The 19,323-nt window shown below is 56.6% G+C and overlaps 1 protein-coding gene across 1 annotated transcript in view; it reads left to right on the top strand.

Moving 5' to 3' along the window:
• The first annotated feature begins 1,021 nt into the window (after positions 1 to 1,021).
• Positions 1,022 to 19,323, top strand: part of WNT3A (Wnt family member 3A) — a 59,222-nt gene continuing 40,920 nt past the window's right edge. The window contains exon 1 of the mRNA XM_057708142.1: positions 1,022 to 1,226. Coding sequence (XP_057564125.1) covers positions 1,156 to 1,226 — 71 coding nt within the window. The 5' untranslated portion in view covers positions 1,022 to 1,155. The remainder of the gene's footprint in view (positions 1,227 to 19,323) is intronic.

The raw sequence follows: 19,323 nt of genomic DNA, 5'->3' as shown, positions 1-19,323 counted from the left end.
GACTTGGATCTTCCTCTCCCCAAATAACCTTGGCCCCTGTCTCCCTGGGCTACAGATGAATATGCAAACAGAGCTTTGCAGGGGACTGGGAGCTGGAAAACCGGCTAGCCACTCTTTGTGACCTTGGATAAGTCACTTTCCCTAAGTTGTCAGAAGTCCCTTCTGGCTGAAGAGGCCAGCAGCCCTGGGCAGACTCCGCGGTCAGTGGTCCGAGAGCCACGGCGCTAACCGGCTACACTTGGGGCCCCCGAAGAGCCAGGGGTGCAGTTCCCTTCTCTGTTGGGGTGTGAGGGAGAAGGTGGAGACGTCAACACCTGGGCCCTAAACAGAGCTGGACTGTTTCCCAATAATGACTTTCAGAAACGTGACTGCACCCTAGATGCCCACCCAGCAGCTGTCCCCAGACAGGCCGCCCCCCATCCTGGCTGTTCGCCATCGGCCCAGCTCCCAGCGGACCAGCAAGGCGCAGCTCGAGGAGCCAAGCGTCGGACGAACGGACCCCCAGCAAGGAGATGGACGAAAGGGAGCCGCAGCCCGACCACCTTGAGCGCAAGGGACAGAGCGCGCGACAGAGAAGGAGCAGGAGCGAGAGCGGGACACCGCGTCCCACGGTGAGCGCAGGGCGCGCGGGGCTCCAAAAATAAGGAGCAGCCCATGAGCCCAGAGGGGGCGCGGCCCAGGAGCTCGGAGGGCATACCTGCGAACCATGCAGTCTCGGGTGCCGGCCGGCCGCCAGGCCAGCTGCCCATCTGGCACAGCTCCAGTCTTGGAGCCTGCGCACCCCCGCGCACCCCGCGCACCTCCGCGGACCCCGCGGCCACGGGACGAGCCCAAGCTGCAGCCGCCGCCGAGTTAGCTCCCAGGGCCCCGCCCGCCCCCTGCCTGCCCCGCCCCGGCCCCGGCCCCGGCGGGCGCCCCCCGCGGCGCTGCCCCGCCCCCGCCGTCCCGCGCCGCCCCGGGCCCCGGCCCGCCGCCCGGCCGCCGGCCCACCTGGCGCAGCGCCGCCCTCGGAGCCCGCGCGCACCCGCGCACCCGCGCACCCTGCGGCCGCAGGAGGGCCCAGCGCCGCCGCCCGCGAGCTCCCAGGGCCCGGCCCGCTCCGGCGCCCGCGCTCTCGGGGCGGACTCCTGGCCCTCCGGGATCTCCCGCCCGGCGATGGCCCCGCTCGGATATTTCATATTCCTCTACGGCCTGAAGCAAGCGCTGGGCAACTACCCGATCTGGTGGTGAGTGAACCTTCCTCGCGTTCTCCCCGGCCTCTGTGCGTCCCCCAGCCGCCGTCCCCTCGGGCAGGGCCCCGCGGTGGCCCAGAGCCCGCGCTCTGCCCTGCCCTCCTGTTCCGCGGGTGGTTTGTTTTCCTTGGCGGCCACTTTCGACCTGTTCGGGCCGGGGCTGGGACGCGGGTGGCGGAGTTTCCGGGGACATTGATCCCTCGGGCATAGAGGGGCTCCCGGGCGTCGGACGGGGCGAGCAGTGAGCTGGGGAGAGGCAGGAAGTGGGTCAGCACAGATGGCATGAACGGTCGGGCAGCCCGAGGCCAAGAGAAGCCAGGAGGGAGAGTTGGGAGAGGGAGATCCGCCTGAGACTTTCCTTAAGGACATGTCTTACACGCGCGCACACACACACACATACACACACACACACCTTAAAACAAAGTCAGTGAGACAAGACCGAACAGCTCGGAGCAGCGTAGTTACGTAAAGACTTCGGGGACCCGACCGGGAGTGGCCGGCGCACTGGGGCCAAGCACCCGGCCCTCCTGCGCCTTCCTGCCGCTGTCCCGACCGCGATGGTAAGGAGGAGCTTCTGGAGAAGTAACGTGGGAGCAAGCATCGCGTTTGAGAGCTCCTTACGTAGTGAGATGCTCCACGAACCCACATATGAGACAGCGGGGGAGCTCCGTCTTCCACCCCAGACAAGACACATTCCAGTGAGACCCTCCTAAATCTGGCGATGGAAGTGCAGATAAACCAAGGGAAGGGTCCTGAGGGTCGACAGCACATTTCAGGTGGGGAGGAGGGAAGCTAATTTGGTAGAGCCTCCACAGGCAAGGGCCACCCCCAGCTCCCCAGGGGAGAGAGGAGGGGCGCTCTGAGATACCCAAGATTTGACGAACACAGCTGGGGGGAATGCGGGAGCCGAGGGGCCTGGGCGCGCCGCTGGAGGAGACCCAGATCAGAGACAAGCCTTCGCACACACATGCGCGCGCACACACACACACACGCACGCACGCGCGCGCCCAGGAGCTCTCTCCGACGGCTTGCCTGGAATTATAATAATTACGCCGAGGGGAAGTTGGGGCGGGGGGAGACTGAGTGAGCCGAAGTACATCTAATCCGATAATAATTTTTCTCTTCGAGATTGTTCAGGAGCGGGGGGCGCCCAAGGTGTGGGGCGCGGGTCCAGGCGCAGCCTGGCGGGACGGGACGGGGCGGGGCAAGAAGGCGGCACCGGCGGGTACGAGGGCCTGGGAGAGGTGGCGGGGCGGCGGGGGCGTGCTTCGGGGACCCCCGTGCGTCCGGCGCCCGCGCGGCACCTGCAGCGCCCGATCGTCTTCTGGAGCACCGGCTGCGGCTGGCGTGCCTCCCGACGCAGGGACACGGACGCCGAGGGAACCGGGGGAGCGCGTCCGAGAGAGCCCCGCGGCCGCCGGCTCCGCGTAGGCTTCTAACTAGCGCCGCCGCATTCCTGGGCGCCAGTGGAAGCGCCTTCGCCCCCGTGCTTCTTCACAAAGAAGGGCCCCGTCACAAGCCCGCGGCCACCCTACACCGTGGAATCATGTCACGTTGGCCCTGAGCGTCCCTGGCCTATGCCACCCTTTCCACTGGGCCGTATGGGTTCCATTTGAAAGGATCCTGGGACATGCTTGGTGCATCCGGCATTCTCCAGGTGAGTGGGGAGGGGCGTCTTCTCCCCACCCTCACCCTTTCATGACCCACCCAGTTAAGAGTCTAGAGCAATCCTTCGGCCCCAGAGGGAAGAGGGCGCCGTGGAACCCTCCACCTTACTCTCCATAGGATTCGCACACTCAGCGACTCTCGCTTCCTGAGAGAAGACGCATCTTCCACGTCCACAACCTCAGCGCTTCCTGGGGACCAGCGGCTTCCTCTCCTCCCTCCCTATGCCTCCAGGCTAGCTGGACACAGGAAGAACGTGGTCTCTCCACAGCGCACATGGGCATAATGAAAAGGAAGGCTCACAGAGACAGAGATGGTGTTTAACAACAGGAGGAAGGCCTTCTACCTTCATCCCCTACCTGATGGATTTCCCCACAGGTGGCTCCTTCTTCCTCTTGGCAACCCCCTCTCCTGCTTCCCCTCCCCTCAGTGAGGCCTCGTTGAGGGGGACCCTCTCTTTATAACTTCTCACCTTCACACTCAGCCTCCCTGATTGGCATTCTGTCTCACCTTCCCTCCCCGAAATGAAGCCACTGCTCTCATCACTTCTCCCCACCCCACCCCCAGCTCCTCGCATATGAAAGTGAAAGTGACAGGGACTTCCTCACCTGGAGAAACAAGGAAACAGCCCAAATTGGGAGTAATTAGGCTTTGAAGTTGGTGTGGTCTTGGTGGGAGGGTGAAAGGAGAGGAGGAGGTGATGCTGCATCCTGTGGGAATTTAAAGGGCCAACTGACTCCCCAGGACCTTCTCGGAAGTGTCCTTCACCCTAGATGCTCAAGATCCAAAGGCAGGTCCCAGCAGAGGCACAGAGAGACAGCCCTAAGACCAGAAAGTTGAAAGCTTCAGAGACCTCCAAGACCGTGTGTTCTGGGCTCCTCGTGTGACAGACAAGGGGGCGGGGGTGGGATCCGGAGAAGAGACCTGGGAGGTGACAGGACACCTGACCCCAAAGGCATAGCATAGCCAGCCACCAGCATCCCACAGGGCCATGTACTGCAAACCTACAGGGAGGCGCTAGCCCCCTCCACCTCACTCCCCTAGTCCAGACTGAATTCTTGTTTAATTAGAATTGACCAGAAGGATGCATGTGAACACAGAATAAGCATCGTGGTCAAGGGGAACACACAGAACCATTGAAGAAAAATAGCCGGTGCACACCTGTGCTCCATGATGTGCTTCAGGCACCTGCCTCCCGCTTCCCGTGTCTGGGCCGATAGCATCTTTTCATCCCCCTGTGGCCTAGCTGGGGCCCTGGAGGTCAGTCTGTTTTCTCCCCTGCCCTCTCACCATGGGGCCAGTCCCCTTCATATCCCCCACCAGGCTGCAATGCCCCATTCTCACCATCTTCTGCCTCTGTTCTCACCAGCTTCACACTCTTTACTTCAACCCCATACCCTCACTGCCTCCGGAGTTCCAGCAGCAGTGCCTTTACCTGCACAGAGAGCCCAACCCCACTTTCTCTGTCAGGACCCCCTTACTGCTACCCAGCTCCTCACCGGTCTCTGCTGGACCCAGGGCTCCCCAGCACTGAGTGGTACCTGGAGTGGACATCACCCCAGCTGGCCCAGGAAGTTCCCATGTGAGGCCATGTCTCGCCTTCTCCCACCCACAGGCCAGCTCAGTAGCCTGAGACATGCTCCCAGTGCAGCATTCTCTGGTGTTCCCCCCTTTCACCGCCTCTTCACCCTGCTCCCTAGCCCCCTGCACCCCCACACTCATGAACAGGTAGACACCCGCCTCTGAGGATGTGTCCAGGCCCCTAGGAAGGCCAGCTCAGCCATCGCCTGCCCCCACCTTCTAGAGATTCCTCTCTGCACAGCCTTCCCTGGTGCCAGCCCCACGGGTTCTTCACACACAGGGGTCTTCTCAGTCCCAGGTGGGACAAAGGCTTCCCTCAGTGGGCCCCATTCTTTGTGGGGCAAAGGTACACATGGAGTTCAGGGAGCATGAACAGGAGGTCTGGAGGCACTGCCCAGGACCCACAGCCTCAAAGAGGGGGGGTGAGGAGGAGCAGGAAGAAGGGAGGGAGGAGCGGCCACACAAGGTGAGAGGTTGCCTGTGGCAGATGACACGGGACCTGGGAGGGCAGAGCAAGGGTCTGAGGCTTCGCAGGCAGGTAGAGCCCAAGCAGGCAAGACTTCCTGAGCTGCCCTGCCTCTGGGAGCCTGCACCACTGTGAGTCCCTCCCCAGGGCAGCCCAGGCCCCCCCCTCCAATCCTTCCCTCTCACTCTGCCCTGTTTGTCCTCTCTCTCTGTGTCTCTCTACCTCTCTGTCTCTGTCTGTCTCTCTGTATGTCTGTCTGTCCCTGTCTGTCTCTGTCTCTCTGTATTTGTCCCTCTATATCTCTGTCTCTCTTTCCATCTCTCTGTGGCTGTCTCTGTCTGTATCTGTCTCTGTCTCTCTCTACCGCTCTCTGCAGCCCTGAGGCTGGTGATGGTAGTGGCTAGCCTATGAAACTAGAGAAATCCAGACACCAGGTCGACACCCCCAGTGTTGTAGGGTCTCAGGATGCTGGGAACAATGGCCCTCCATGGAACCATCAGTGGATATCCTTTGATTGAGGAGCAGTGTGAGAAACAAGCATAAGTAAAATATGCATGGTCAGGAAACTTGTTTTATACCACCAAGTTGAATACCCATCATCTTGATCCCTTGAAAGCCCACCAAGGCACACACGCCTTGTGTGCCGGCAAAAGCATCACTCACCTCTCGCATCCAGCTCTTTCTGACTTGGCCACCTAAACACTCGGGACTCTGTCTGGGGCTCAGGTGCGGCAGCTTCTCCCAGGCTGGCTCACCTTGCATTTCACTGGGCTTCTTGTCATTTTTTTAAAAAAACGGTTTTGTTTTATTTGCACAAACCTGCTAGAATTCTTTGTGACAGGGAAGAGGGTGAGTAAACACAATCAAAGAGGAATACAGTCTGGAGGGGTTGTAAAACCACACTTTTCATGGTGGGTCCCAATTACAAATCTCCAGCCTGCAGGGACAGGAATTGCACTGTCCCAGAGGGGCTCTGCCGCCGTCCTGCAGGTGTGGCCCAGGACAGGCAAACCAGGGCTCAGATGTACCATCTGTCTACGAAAGTATCTGTTATACTCAAAGCGTAATCCACAGACCAGAGCCCATCCGTGACTGCTTGTCCATGAAGAAATAAGAACTGAAGTTGAAAACAGGTGTTTGGGAACAATCATGGCAGGTTTTTAAATGTATTATGTATTATTTTATGCAGCATTTTAATGTAATTTATAATAATGGATTCGAAATTAAAAAAAAAACAAACCCAAAACCCAAGTTCTCTAGCTAGTTTGAGAGGCCAGAGGCCCTCCTAGTAGGCAGCCACTGCTATGCCCAAGTCAGGGTTCATCCACGTGGACCACCTCCCCTCGAGGCTTCGCCACCCAGCACTTGCCATTTGCATTTTTGAACCAAGTGCTAGAATCTGTATTTGCCCCTTTTGAGTGTCGTGGAAGGACTGGAGCCGCCCGTTGTTGAGAAGTGTCAGGGGAAGACCCCACTGCTGTTTGGTGAGTGAGAGGCTGTTGGGGAAGGAGGGCTGGACTTCTGTGTGGCTCCAGCAAAGTCTGGCAGCAGAGGCTGCAGGTGGCCAGGAGGCAGATTTTAGCTCAGTATACGCAAGGCTTCCTGGATCTGAGAGTGGTGGTGGTGAGCTGCCCATCCCTGGAGGGGTAGAAACAGAGGCTGAAGAGGGAACAGCCTGCCTTGGGTGGAGGGTTCCCATGGACACTTCCGCGGCCAGGAGTCCGAGGTCCCCTGTACCCCACCAGGCACAGTTGGGGTAGTTTGGTTCGCAGTTACACAGCAATCGGTGACTCCAGCCTGGCATGCCTTTGCCCCCCACCCCCCAGCAGCATGCCCTCCCCGTCGAGTGCCCCTGCATCCCATCGCACTTCCCCCTAGCTGGTCCTGGATCTGACTGTACCCCACCCCTCACGCCTCACCAGGCTGGGCTGGATGCTGTGGGGTGACATGAAGAGGTGGAGAAAAGGCTCTGACTCCAGCCAGGCTGCCTGATCCCTTTGTAGAATGGTCACGAGGATGGCACCTACACCAGGCTGTGAAATCCTGTGGGGTATTTGTTTTCCTTCCTCCCCTCTTGACCTTTCACCCACCTGTAGCTGCTAGATATGATTTTGTTGAACAAATGAATGAAGGAATGAATGGATGGAATCTTTCCCAAGAAAAGTAGAAACTGTATCAAGGAGGCCTGTGCTTGGGGATACGAGGACACCGCTGACTGTTTTTACAACCCCCTTGACCGAGCCCCGGCTCTGGGGCTGGGTCCCCACGATGCCCCAGGACAGCTTGCCTCGGTCTCCCTCCCAGCCGCTCCAGGTGACACCCTGGAGCTGTCTCACACTTTGGTGCTTCCACATTCCTTCCCCGACAAAACGTGCCGCTGCCGCCCAGGGAAGCGGGCAAATGCATGGCCGCGGGCACGGGAGCCTCTGCCCGCCTGCTGGGACTTGTGCAAAGTATGTGTCAGTAATCCCGGCTCGGCCCGGTGGGGCAGGAGGGGGTGCTGGGAGGGCTGCAGGCAGGGCCATGCAGCCCAGGGGCTGGGAAGACGTGACTCCCAACACCAGGGACCCCTCCCCATGGGCCCTCCCATTGCCAAAGGTGCTCCAGTTCCTGGGGAGGGGTCTTCCAGGCAGGGGAGAGAGAGACCATGGAGGCATGTGGGCCCTTCTTGGAGACACCATAGTGAGTATAAAGAGAACACAGAACCCGGAGGGCTTTGGGGCAGGTGAGCACCCTTGGGGGCATCTGGGTTCTGTGAGCCTCCTGGACAGCTCTGTCCAGAAAGGACAGAGCCTACCCATCAAGCTGGGTAGCCATCAACCCACAGGGCAACCAGCCCAACATGCAAGGCCTCCTGTCTCAGGACAGGAAGCTGGTCCAGTGCTAGAGAGGCCCTGACCTTACAAGACAGCAGCTTGGGATGGGACAGGCAGCCTGGAATCTTCATGTGTCACCAAGGGGAAGACCCATGGGACCAACCAGGGTCCTCCGCCACAGAGGCCTTGCAGGCAGAAAGGGCAACAGGGACCCCCAGATGAGGACTGAGCAGAGATCTGTGCCTTCGAAGGACAAGAGAAGCTGTGGCCTTGCTCTCCGGGAGGAGCCCTGCAAGGACCAGACATGGGAGGATGTGCAGGAGGAGTGGCGAACTTCAGCAGGGTCCAGAGAGGGCGGCGAGCAGGGCTGGGAGCACGGAGCACTTCCGGGAGAGGCGGCCCCAGATGACGTGTGCATAGAATGTGCCCCAGCCCAGCCAAGGTGTGGAGGGACCTGCTGTGCCCATTGCTCACTTCCCCTCCAGGAGCCTCTGATAGAATGTGGTCCACCACCTCCTTGGACAGACAGAGAAACTGAGGCCCAGGAAGGAAGGGCAAAATGGTTAATTCAGTGAATAATAGAGCTGGGAACCACATCCTGCCCTCTGGGCCCAGCCAAGCCCTCCCCACCCACCACCCACCCCCCCACCCAGAATTCCTCTCTCTTTGAGAACGGCTATGAGGTCCCAGCTCTGCTTCCAAAATGCACACAGCCACAGGCAAGGGCAGAGCTGTACCCGCAATGCACAGGTACCCTGTGTCTGCTGATCTTGCAAAAAGAAACCAAACCAGGACTCAAGAAGTCTAAGAACCTGTGACTCCATTAAGATCTGCCGGGTAACGGTGCACAGGCGTTTAGCTTCTCTAATTGAGGATCCACCCCCAGAGGAGCCCAGGCAGGCCCCAGGCAGGGGCACACAGAGTGGGGGTCTGCTCCAGGTCCTGCCTTTGTCCCCAGCCTCTGTCCATGAGAAGTGGCTTCTGTCCTCTGGTTTTACCACACATTTACAGTAAAATCCACTTGAGTGACGGTCCCCCGCCCAGTGGGAGCAAAGCTGGCCCTGGCTCGGTCCTGAGTGGCCTCCTTCCCCTGCGTGTCACAGCCAGCACCTCTGCTCTATCTTGAGTAAGACGGTCTGGCAAGGCGCCTGGCCTTTCAACAGTGCAACAGCGCAGCCTTCAACAGGAGAAAACGAGGGAGGAGGGAGAAAAACCATTAGTGCTTTCAGGCAGCAGGCATGGCTCACGTGGCCCCAGCCACAGGCTAGAACCAGAGTCTAGGGGCCACTCTGCAAACTGCACACGTGTGTGCTCTGGGTTGGAAATGATGGCCCACTCTGAAACAAATTATTACTAAAAAAAATATTAACCAACAATAGCATTCACAAAAATCTGGAATAAAAGTTCGTCATCTTACCAACTTAATACAGGTGTTTTCCTCGCTTTCGGTTCTTCTCCTTTCAGTCCACATTTTTCATGATCGTAATGACAGTGTACAGAGAAGACTGTGTTCTGTGTTTTAAGGCTTACCATCGTCCATTAAACATTTTGTATTTGTGGGACCTTCTCAGCGATGGTGCTGGCAGTTTCTCAGGCCTGTGGTGTGAGCGTGCTGTCATCTGCTGGCCTGACCATTGGCCCTTTCTGCTGTACGGATGGCCCTGCAGGGAGGGTCTCTGCAGCGCTGGAATCTGGGGTAAAGGCTCCGAGCTCAGAGGGGGATCCTCCTATATCTGGGGGGAAAGGGTGCATTCAGTTTGGGACAATCTGGTTTTGAGGGGCCTCAGGACATCGGCTATGACATCCAGCTGGGCATTTAAAATTTTAGCTCCCAGCCAGGGGGTGGCTGAAGGTGGGGGTGGGGGTGTTTCTTGGGTTGCCATCCTGCACTTCAGAGTTGGCAGCCAGAAGGGACATGGAACAAATTCTTCGTGGGGTGAATCATGGTGGCCAGGTGCAGGGTGAAGGAAGTGGGTGCAGTGAGCGCAGGCTGGGCAGGGCCCTCCTGCCCCTGTGGTTCCCAGGCCCCCAGGACCACCGCCCCAAGGGAATGGCAACACACCCCCTCCTGCCTGGCTTTCCCTGGGGCCACAGGACACAGCTTTTGCCCATCAGGGCAGGGCCAGTGACCCCTGAGGTCATCGTTGGCTAAAACATCCTGCGTTGGCGGTGGCTGTGAGGAAGAGAAGATGCGTGGTGATCCCGAGGTGAGGTCAGGACCTCACGGTGACTCAGATACATGGCCCGAGGGTAAATGAGCAGTGACTGATTATGGAGCTCCCACCCCCGGGGGCTCACCTGAACACCACCATCCCTCCTGCTGTGAGTGGCCCTAAGCCAGGCGCCTCCCATCTCCACCCGGACCCCAGTTTGCATATGAGAGGCTGAGGGGGAGATTGGAAAATTAACCTGAAGCCCCAGACACCCAGGTGGGAGCTCAGAATGGGTTCCTGGGAGGTTAACGAGGCCTGGTCCACACTTGTGACCCCTCCTGAGAGCCTCTCTCAGCAACACTGCACAGGAGACCCTGAGTTTGCCTCCTCAGGGTTCCCAAACGGGTGGTCCACCCCCTGCCTCAACATCGCCCTTCCCACCACAACGCTCCTGGCATGTTCACCATTGCTGCTTCCTTCTGTTACCGCCTTGATCCTCACCACTTCTGGAGGAGAGATGTGGGGTCCAGCCCCTGGTGACCTTGTTTATGGCTGGCGCTAAGACACTGGGCCGGAGGGAAGCCAGTGGCCAGACCCATGGAGACAGATGGGGCTGTGGAGGGTGGGGGCTCTCGTCCCGGCCCCGCTCCTGAGCCTGGCTGAGCACACCTTTCCCTGCCTCCATACCAGAACTCATGTTCCCAAAGAGCAGCACCAGAAGTTTCTGGATGCCTTGGAGTTCCAAAGCAGAAACCAAAAGAAAACCTTCACTGCCAGACCAAAGGGTTTGGGCTTGAAACCTTGGGAGGCTCCCTGAACTCAAAGTCCCAGGACGCGAGGCTGGGCTTACCTTCAGTGATCCCAGAATCGGTGGTTTTCAAACACCAGCAAGCATCAGAACCCTCTGAGGGCCTGTCAAAACAGGGCACTAGCCCCGAGTTTCTGATTCAGCAGGTCTGGGGCAGCGGTGCCTGGGAAGTTACATTTCTGACAGATTCTATGATATACCTGCTGCCGACCCTGGGGCCACCCTAAGAGGATCCAGCTCTCATCCCACTACCTGGCATGGTGGCTGGGGATGCCGAGGTGCAAAGGTTCCAAAGCACCAGGCAAAGTTGACCAGCCAGGGGACAGAAGGGGACCACCACGCACATTGCCCCTCAGTAATAGTTCTGTGTTGGAAACGGTCATATCGAGTCCAGGAGACCCATAGCGTTCTGTGTCTTTGGGTTTAGTGGTGTCTGTGCGGGGTTTGTTTATTAATATGATGTTTACCTTACTCTCTGTCATGGATTGCATGTTCATGTTCCCCCAGGTTTATATGTTAAACCCCTGACCCCCAATGTGATGGTGTTCAGAGGTGGGCCTTTGGGAGGTGATTAAGGTTAGATGAGGTCATGAAGATGGAGGCCCCGTGATGGGAATAGTGTCCTTAAAAGAAGAGGAGGAGAGGACTTCCTAGGTGGCAAAGTGGTTAATAACCGGCCTGCCAATGTAGGGGACACAGGTTCGATCCCTGCTTCAGGAAGATTCCACATGCATCGGAGCAACTAAGCCTATGGGCCACAACTACTGAGCCCATGTGCTACAACCACTGCAGCCTGCACACCTAGAGCCCATGCTCCGCAACAAGAGAAGCCACCTCAATGAGAAGACTGCGCACCGCAACGGAGAGTAGCCCTCGATCTCCGCAACTAGAAAAAGCCCGTGTGCAGCAATGAAGACCCAACACAGCCAATAAATAAATAAAAAGTAAATAAATTTTTTAAAAAAAGAAGAAGAAGAAGAGGAGACAGAGTTCTCTGCCATGTGAGGACACAGCGAGAAGGTGGCCATCTGAACCAGGGACCCTTCCCCAGGACCTCACCATGCTCACACCCTCATCTCAGACTTCCAGTCTCCAGGACCATGAGAAATGAATGTGTGTTGTTTCAGCTGCCCAGTCTGTGCTCTTTGTTGTGGTAGCCCACGCTGACCAAGACAACTGTTCATAAACCTTATCTTGGATGTACTGGTATTTAATACATTTTAAGAGCAAAACAGTATATTGGAAAGGGAGAGCCTCAGGAAGCCAACCTGCCTAAACCCCATCCTGCCATGTTAACTCGTTGATATTGGTCAGGTGTCTTCCTCTAGCCCCAGCTTTTTGGTCCAAGAGATTCCTTGGGGTTCCACCCACCAGGTTATGTAGGTTGGAGAGGGTCATATAGTGGGCAGGGTGAGGCCTGAGACCACACAGGTGATGGTGATGGGGCAGGTGGGCCAGAGAAGCAGCTAGGCAGTGGCTAATGGCAGGTGCAGGCAGAAGCGAGGCCAGTGGCTTGGAAGGAAGAAGTAACCAGCCTCTAGGAGAGAGGCAGTGGTCCCTGAGGAGGGGTGGTGCTGGGAACACAAGCAGAGGAGGGAGAGGGAGGGAAGAGCTGTGTGAAGGCTGCAGTGACCAGCCCTTGAAGGTGGTGGTGGCTCAGACCCTTGGGCTACACATGGAGGGACCACCGCCTCGCAAGGTTCTGTTCCTTCTGGCCTGAGCAACTTGGAGGGTGAGAGAAAAGAGTCAGCATGAACAGGGTAGGGAGATGGGGAATATTTAGTCTTCGCTGCATGACAAATGACCAGAGTTATGGCTTCAAACAGCACCTGTGCATTAGTTCACAGATCTGCAGATCGGAAGTCTGGGCTGCTTCATCTCAGAGCCAGCCACAGCTTCAGATGCTGCTGGTGTCTCTGACTTCTGCTACCAGCTGGAGGCTCTGCTTTATTTTTTTTTTCTTTTAATTAATTTTATTTATTAATTTTTGACTTTGTCAGATCTTAGTTGCTACACACAGGATCTTTGCTGTGGCACACAAGCTTCTCGTTGTGGCGTGCGGGCTCCAGAACTCATGGGCTCTGTAGTTTGTGGCACACGGGCTCTCTAGTTGAGGCATGTGGGCTCAGCAGTTGTGCTGGGTGGGCTTATTTGCCCCTCAACATGTAGGATCTTAGTTCCCCGACCAGAGATCGAACCCATGTCCCCTGCATTGGAAGGCAGATTCTTTACCACTGGACCACCGAGGAAGCCCCTGGAGGCTCTGCTTTGAAAGCACACATGTGGTTAGATTAATTCAGGTTGGTGGCCCTGATTTATATATCTGCTGTCCATTGCAGGCTGCAGGTGTAGCAAGTGTGATCTGTCTGTATTCACAGTCCCAGACAGGGGGGTGGGCACTCTTGGGGCCACGTCAGAATCTGGGCTTGGTGGGTGGGAGAGCAGGAGAGCGGCCACCTCCTTCCAGGGGTGCACAGCTGCCCTCTGTCCCATTCCCCCAAACCACATGTCCCCTCCCAAGTGCTCCTGAGCCATCTCCCACTGGGTGCCAGGCTTTTGGAACAATTAGATGACATCTTTATTTGTACCCAGCGCTAACTGCAGTCGAACTTACCTTCTGTTATGAACAGAGGTGACAAACCGCAGCAGCATTTGCAGTTTCTGAGACGCTGTCACCAGGAGAAAGCAGATACTTTCATCTCAGATGACAGTCAGTACAGAGATTACAAAATGCCATTGAGCTCTCAGCCCACCATGTAGGCTCAATAAAGAAACACACAGTCCTGAGTCGCAAGCTTGTTCCTGGTTGTTGTAACCCTATGTCAGCCTGCTTGTTTCCTTGTAACTGTTTCTTTCTTTTCCGCTTGGTCTGGGATGAGTACCATAGAGCGGAGGGTTCATGCAGGCCAAACCCGCTTCCCCTAGTGGTCACATCTTATATAATTGGCTCACTTGTCAGGATGGAGACCATGCGAGTGTACAGCCAAACACAGGCTGACTGCACCAGTCTCTCCATGGACGTCCTTTCTCTGTTCCAGGATCTGACTTTGGGAGCCTGGGTTGCATTTGGCATCTTTGCATTTTAAGTGCTCTGAGAACTTGGGGAGGCATAGAGCACCAAGACAGTGGCGCCCTGTAGTTGCAGCACTTTTCAGCGTACGGCATTCCTCTTCCACTAAGCCTTCTCTGGTCCCTGGCGGGACCCTTAGGACAGTACGCAGTTGTCCCTGGGGTCTGGGGCCCAGAGTCCTGCTGGATGCTGCCCCCACCATCCTGTCCAGTCCCCAGCCCCAGGCCAGTGCACCCTCCACTTCCTCCCAGAAGGGCATGGGAGGAAGGAGGTACAAATCTAGGTTTTCCAAGTATTCATTGACTGGGGACACCCCAGATTAGAAATTTGGATCCTGGGGGTGGTGAGGAAATAGCATATGTCCAGTTGGGAATTTTCTTCCAGCTTTATGGAGACGTAATTGACATGTAATATTGCGTAAGGTTAAGGTGGTAATTATTTGATGTGTGTGCATGTAACAGTGATGTATATGTTGCAAAACGTTTACCACAGCAAGATTAATGAGCACAGTTTGGATCTTTAATATGAATTTTATATGAACCAATTTGTCCTTCAAGGCCCAGCCAAAATTCAGTGACCTGAGTTGGGCCTCCTTGACCCTTCCCTGCCCCCTTTCTCCCACACACCGGCCCCTCCCGTGTCTGACAGGACCCCCCCCCCCCACTTTCTGCCCTCCTTGGGCAGGGTCTGCATCACCCAGATCCTCTTGGCTGCCCAGCTCTGGGACGGAGGAACCTTTCTGGAAATAATTCAAGGAACTAAAGGGGCCTTCAGGTCCAGAGGGGGTGGGAGAGGGACCCAGTCAGGCTTGGTGGAGGTCAGGACAGCTGGAGTGGCCTCTGGGCTGGAGCCGGCTGCCAGCACTCTGGCCTTGCTCGAGGAGGTGGTTTATACGGGGACTGACTGGGAGGAGGGCGGAGGCAGAGGTAGAGGAGCTGACTCAGCACCCGGGCCCTGGAACAAGCCTGGGGAGAAGCCGTGAACTTGGGAGTCCCACTCTGCTTTCCCTGGAGCTGTGGCCTGGCGGCATGGAGTGAGGTGGGGAGGGGCCGAGGCGGGGGTAGGCTGTGCAGCTTCTGCGGGCGGCTGGGGGGTTCTGAGCATGGGCAACTCAACTCCCACCCAGAATGAGTCCTGGCACGTGGCAGGGGGACCAGCACCTTGGGACTGGTGAGGACAGAGAGAAACCGAGTCTTCTTTTTCTTTCTGTCTGAAGTAAGTGGCCCCTTCTTTTCCCACTTGTCCTGAGTCTCCAAGTACCTTCGGCCGGTAAAAAGAAATCAACTGAGTGGATTCCTTCTGATGGAGCCTCTTCATCCCTTCTCCAGTTTGAGCCAGGCTGCCGGCAACAGAAGAGAAGGAGAGAACCCCATGAATCTCAGGAGCCAGCCCCCTTCAGGAAGGCTCCAAGACCAGAGCCACGAAACTCAACCCTTACCCTAATGTTCCATCAGGAAGGGTTCCAACATCCAGGAAAGATGCGGCACTTGGACAGAGAACATCTGTGTACCCACAACTCACATTTTACTTGACCTAGTGTATTCCATACCTAACCATCCCTTCTCTCCACTCACCTATTCATGTCATGTTTTCATGGCTGGCTCATTGTTAACTAGAGTTCAACATTTGTTTGCAAATCGCATCCCATGTGGAGCATCAAAATGTGGACCAGGTAGATGTGAAGCACCCTGGCTCACAGAGTGGAAGAGCCAGAGCCTCTCAGGGCAGCCTCACCTGGAGTGACAGCTTATCCCTGCTTACAAATGGAAGCCCCTCATCCCAGGCAAACTGGGACAGTTGGTCCCAGCCCCACCTCACCTGCCGGCCTCTGAGACACCGCTGCTGAGGCTCCTGTGTGCCCCAAGGAACATAGATTGAAAACCACTAGCCTGGCCCCCACAGGCGCTTCTCTGGCCTGGCACTCTGTCAAGGTCTCCAGGACTGGCCACAGCAGGCTTCTCTTGGCCCGAGGCAGAAGGAGCCTGGTAAGTAATCAGCCAGGCTAGCCAGAGATAGACTCGCTATGGGGGGGCGCCATAGACGTGCTGCAGGATCCTGAGCCAGAGTCCTGATTCTCCCCCAATCCAGCTTCTGCCCTGTGTTCCACCTGCTGCTTCAAAAGGCCACCTGGCGACTCAATTCTCATGGCCCCTCCCCAGGAGTCCCTCCACTCTTTACAAGGAGGTTATCCAAACTCTCGTGCTGCCAGTGCCAGGTTATATCCTACTAGTCCTGAGTGGAGTGGGAGAAAGATGCTGGGCAAAGGTGGGAGGCAAGGACATTCGGGGTCACTGTGAGAGGTACCAGATGGTGGAAACAGATAGCTGATCTCAGCCAAGGGCAGTCAGAGCCAGCCACAGGTGCCAATATAGGCAGAGTGGTTATTGGGCCCAGGATAGGGATGTCTCAGTGGGGGGAGGTGAGGGACGAAGAAACTGGCTGGAGTAGGTTGGGTAGGAAGTGGAGGTGACGATGTTCTGAAGGAGAACTGGGGTCCAGGGAGTTTTGCCCTCTGAGTTACAGGTGGGAGGTTCTCCAGGAAAGCATGGGCTGAGAGTGGCAGAGGGGACACAGTTTAGACACAGCCTACCTCCCCCACTGCCCCCCACCAACCCAACCTCAACATCTGACATCAGCCTGCAGTGGGCAGAGCTGGCCCATCTTCTCCACCCTGAAGTCCTCACCCTGCCCACTGGGTGCCCCCAAGAGCGGAGACTGCTGATCTTGGCCTGCATGCCACCGCTCAGTCCCAGTGCCAGCTTCCCTCCCATGCATGCATTCAGCCCGTGCTGGTCCATCAGGAAGCTAAGCACCTAGGTCAACACAGGGGTCCCAGAGGGGCAGAAAAGGCAGCCCCTCTGGTCCCCACCCAGAGCCATCTGTGCAGGACCGGGTGCAGGAGGGCAAGGCTCAGATCACAGAATACTTCCCAGAGAGCAAAGACCGCGCAGCTGGGTCAAAGCAGAGGGCTGGCCTTTCTGAAAACCTTGGGGTCCCAGACTGTGGGGTGGGTATGGGAGAAAGCTGGGGAGGGTCAGGTCTGGCCGTGCACCCAGCGCTCAGTAGGCTCTGCAGGTAGTGAGGAAACAAGCATGGGAACGAGCCAGCCCCACAGTTGAATGCCACTCCAGGAACGCAGTCTCAGGCAGGAGCCTGGGGATGTCTGCCATATCTGGCATGAGGTCACGGCTGGCTTTTGGCTCCTCAAGGCGTGAGGATGGACAGGCTGGGGAGCATGCCCAGGGAGAGGGGTTCAGATACAGGGGCACGGGCATGGGAGGGACCCAGGAGGCCAGGAGTCTGGTCTGGAGGCTTCGGATCTTCCCCAGGAACAGGGACTCTAGGGATGGTCGCCCATGAAAAGAAGGCTCAGCTCCATTTGAACACCTGGCTGCAAGGTGTCATGGACACTCCCTAGGGAAAGACAGGTTTTAACTCTTGAGAGATGCACTTGATCAGGAAGGCAGAGCAAGCAGAGGACAGAGGCTGCGTGGTTGCCCAGAAATGGTGGGCAGGAGGGCATGGGCACAGAGGATGCCATGCATGGAAAACCCTGTGTTCAGGATTTCAAGGAGAAGTTGCCCTCTCCCCAGCAAGCTAACGGAATACAGAACTACATAAATGTTGCAGAGGGGTGGCGTAGAGGGTGACCCTCCCACAGAAGGGCAGGGGGACTGTGGGGGAAAAAAGGGACTCTGTGTGGCCATGGATTTGCGTGGCACAAAGCCCCGCATCAGCTGAGAGATGGGTGGAGACAGGAAGTGTGCGGGGAGGCTGGTGTGGCAGGAGCAGGGGGCTCACAGGGTGTGAGAGGGGTGAACTGGACAGATCCAGATCCTAACAGGACTGTGCAATGAGGAAATGCTCTCTCTGGGTCATCCAATGAGACATCTCCAGGTACTGAAGGGTGTGGGTTTTGTGCCTCAAGGCAAGGCAGCCTTTGAAGATGAAGAGGGGAAGATGTTAGGATCTGATCTGTATTTCCAGAGGGTAGGTTTGTCTCTCTGAGAGACAGTGATTCCTGTTTCCTGTGATGCTCACCACCGCTGAATGGAACTGGGTTAGACTCAGAGCAGGACTTACTGAAAGTCGGCATCATAATGCAGGTGTGTGGCTTGCTGAGGGACATAGAAAACTTTCTCCCACCTTCTCAGGGGTGCTTAGCCCTCCCAAGGGAGAGGAGGTGCCAAACAAGAGGGACATCTGGGGGTCCAGCTGGAACATTTATAAAGCTGCCATTGCCTTGGTTTCCCCACCAAACAAAGGAAGGGGAAACAGACATTTCCACCTGGATCCCACCTGAGAAAGCTACCAAATTAGCAGAGACCATCCTGCCAGGCAGAGTTGCTACCCTGGGCTTGGGACACACCACACCAGACAGCCCAGAGGGAGGGGCTCCCCGAGGAGGAGGAGGAGAGAGCGTGGAGGCCAAAGGTGGGTGAGCATGGACAGCGTCTGCACCTCTTTGTGCCAAGACAGTCAGCAGATCTCTGACTGAATGCTGTCTCCCTGGAACCACCCCACCCCCCGTGGTCCTCCTAGGTCCACAGGTCCTCCCATCCGTTGGTGTTCTCCTCCCACCCTAAGGGTCTTCTTAGCCCCTTCCGAGAGACCCTGAAGAGCCTCTGTGATATCAATGGTTGATGGGAGGCAGGCTTCCTCAGCTGGCCCTGAAAAGTAGCAGTGGCCACACAGTCATTCACATGGCGCGTCCGCCCGGGGTGAAGGAAGCACTGAAACGCAGAGGAATCAAGCAGAGCTCTGCCCCCAAGAGCCCATCACCCCCCTACAAAGACGGATGCATCCACAGGTGACAGGACCATGGGTCATCCATCAGAGTGCGTGGATATAGCAACATGTCACCATGTTGTCAGAGTAGCTCCTTCCCCTCTGCCCCGAAAAGGACCTGGTGGTTCTTCCTCTTAAATCAAGGTGTAATATAGTAAAATGACCACATTTCAATCAGTTTTGACACATAAACACGTGTATAACCAACACCTCCATCAAATATGGAGCACTTCCTTCACGCTAGACCAGTGTGGTCCAGTAGAACTTTCTACAGTGACTGAAATGTTCTATATCTAACCATCCGACGTGGCAGCCACAGGCCATGTGTAGCTGGTGTGACTGAGAAACCGAATTTTTCTCTCTTTTTTTTTTTTTGGTCATTTTGCTTAATTTAAATTACAGACGCACGTGTGGTGAGTGGGATCCATTTTTCAAAGCACAGCCTGAGAAACACTCTCTCATGCCCTCTTCCAGGCAGGCCAGTCCTCCCTGTGAATGAGGAAACTACCCTGATTTCTGTCCCCATCCACAGTGTTGCCTGGCCTTGATCTCTGTCAGAGGAATCATGGTCACCCACACTGTGTCAAGCCTCTCTTTATTACCCTGCCAGGGAGATCCCTGCCCTTTGCATCAACAGTCCTCTCTATTTCCAAGTAGCATTCTACTGCAAGAGTAAACACTGTCTGTTCATCCACGCTTCTATGGATGCATACTTGGATGGTTTCCAAGTTTTTCTCTGACGAT

The sequence above is a fragment of the Hippopotamus amphibius genome, chromosome 15, assembly GCF_030028045.1.
Source record: "Hippopotamus amphibius kiboko isolate mHipAmp2 chromosome 15, mHipAmp2.hap2, whole genome shotgun sequence".
Taxonomy (NCBI): domain Eukaryota; kingdom Metazoa; phylum Chordata; class Mammalia; order Artiodactyla; family Hippopotamidae; genus Hippopotamus; species Hippopotamus amphibius.
The sequence above is the reverse complement of the archived record's forward strand: the minus strand, read 5'-3'. Positions and strand labels throughout refer to the sequence as shown.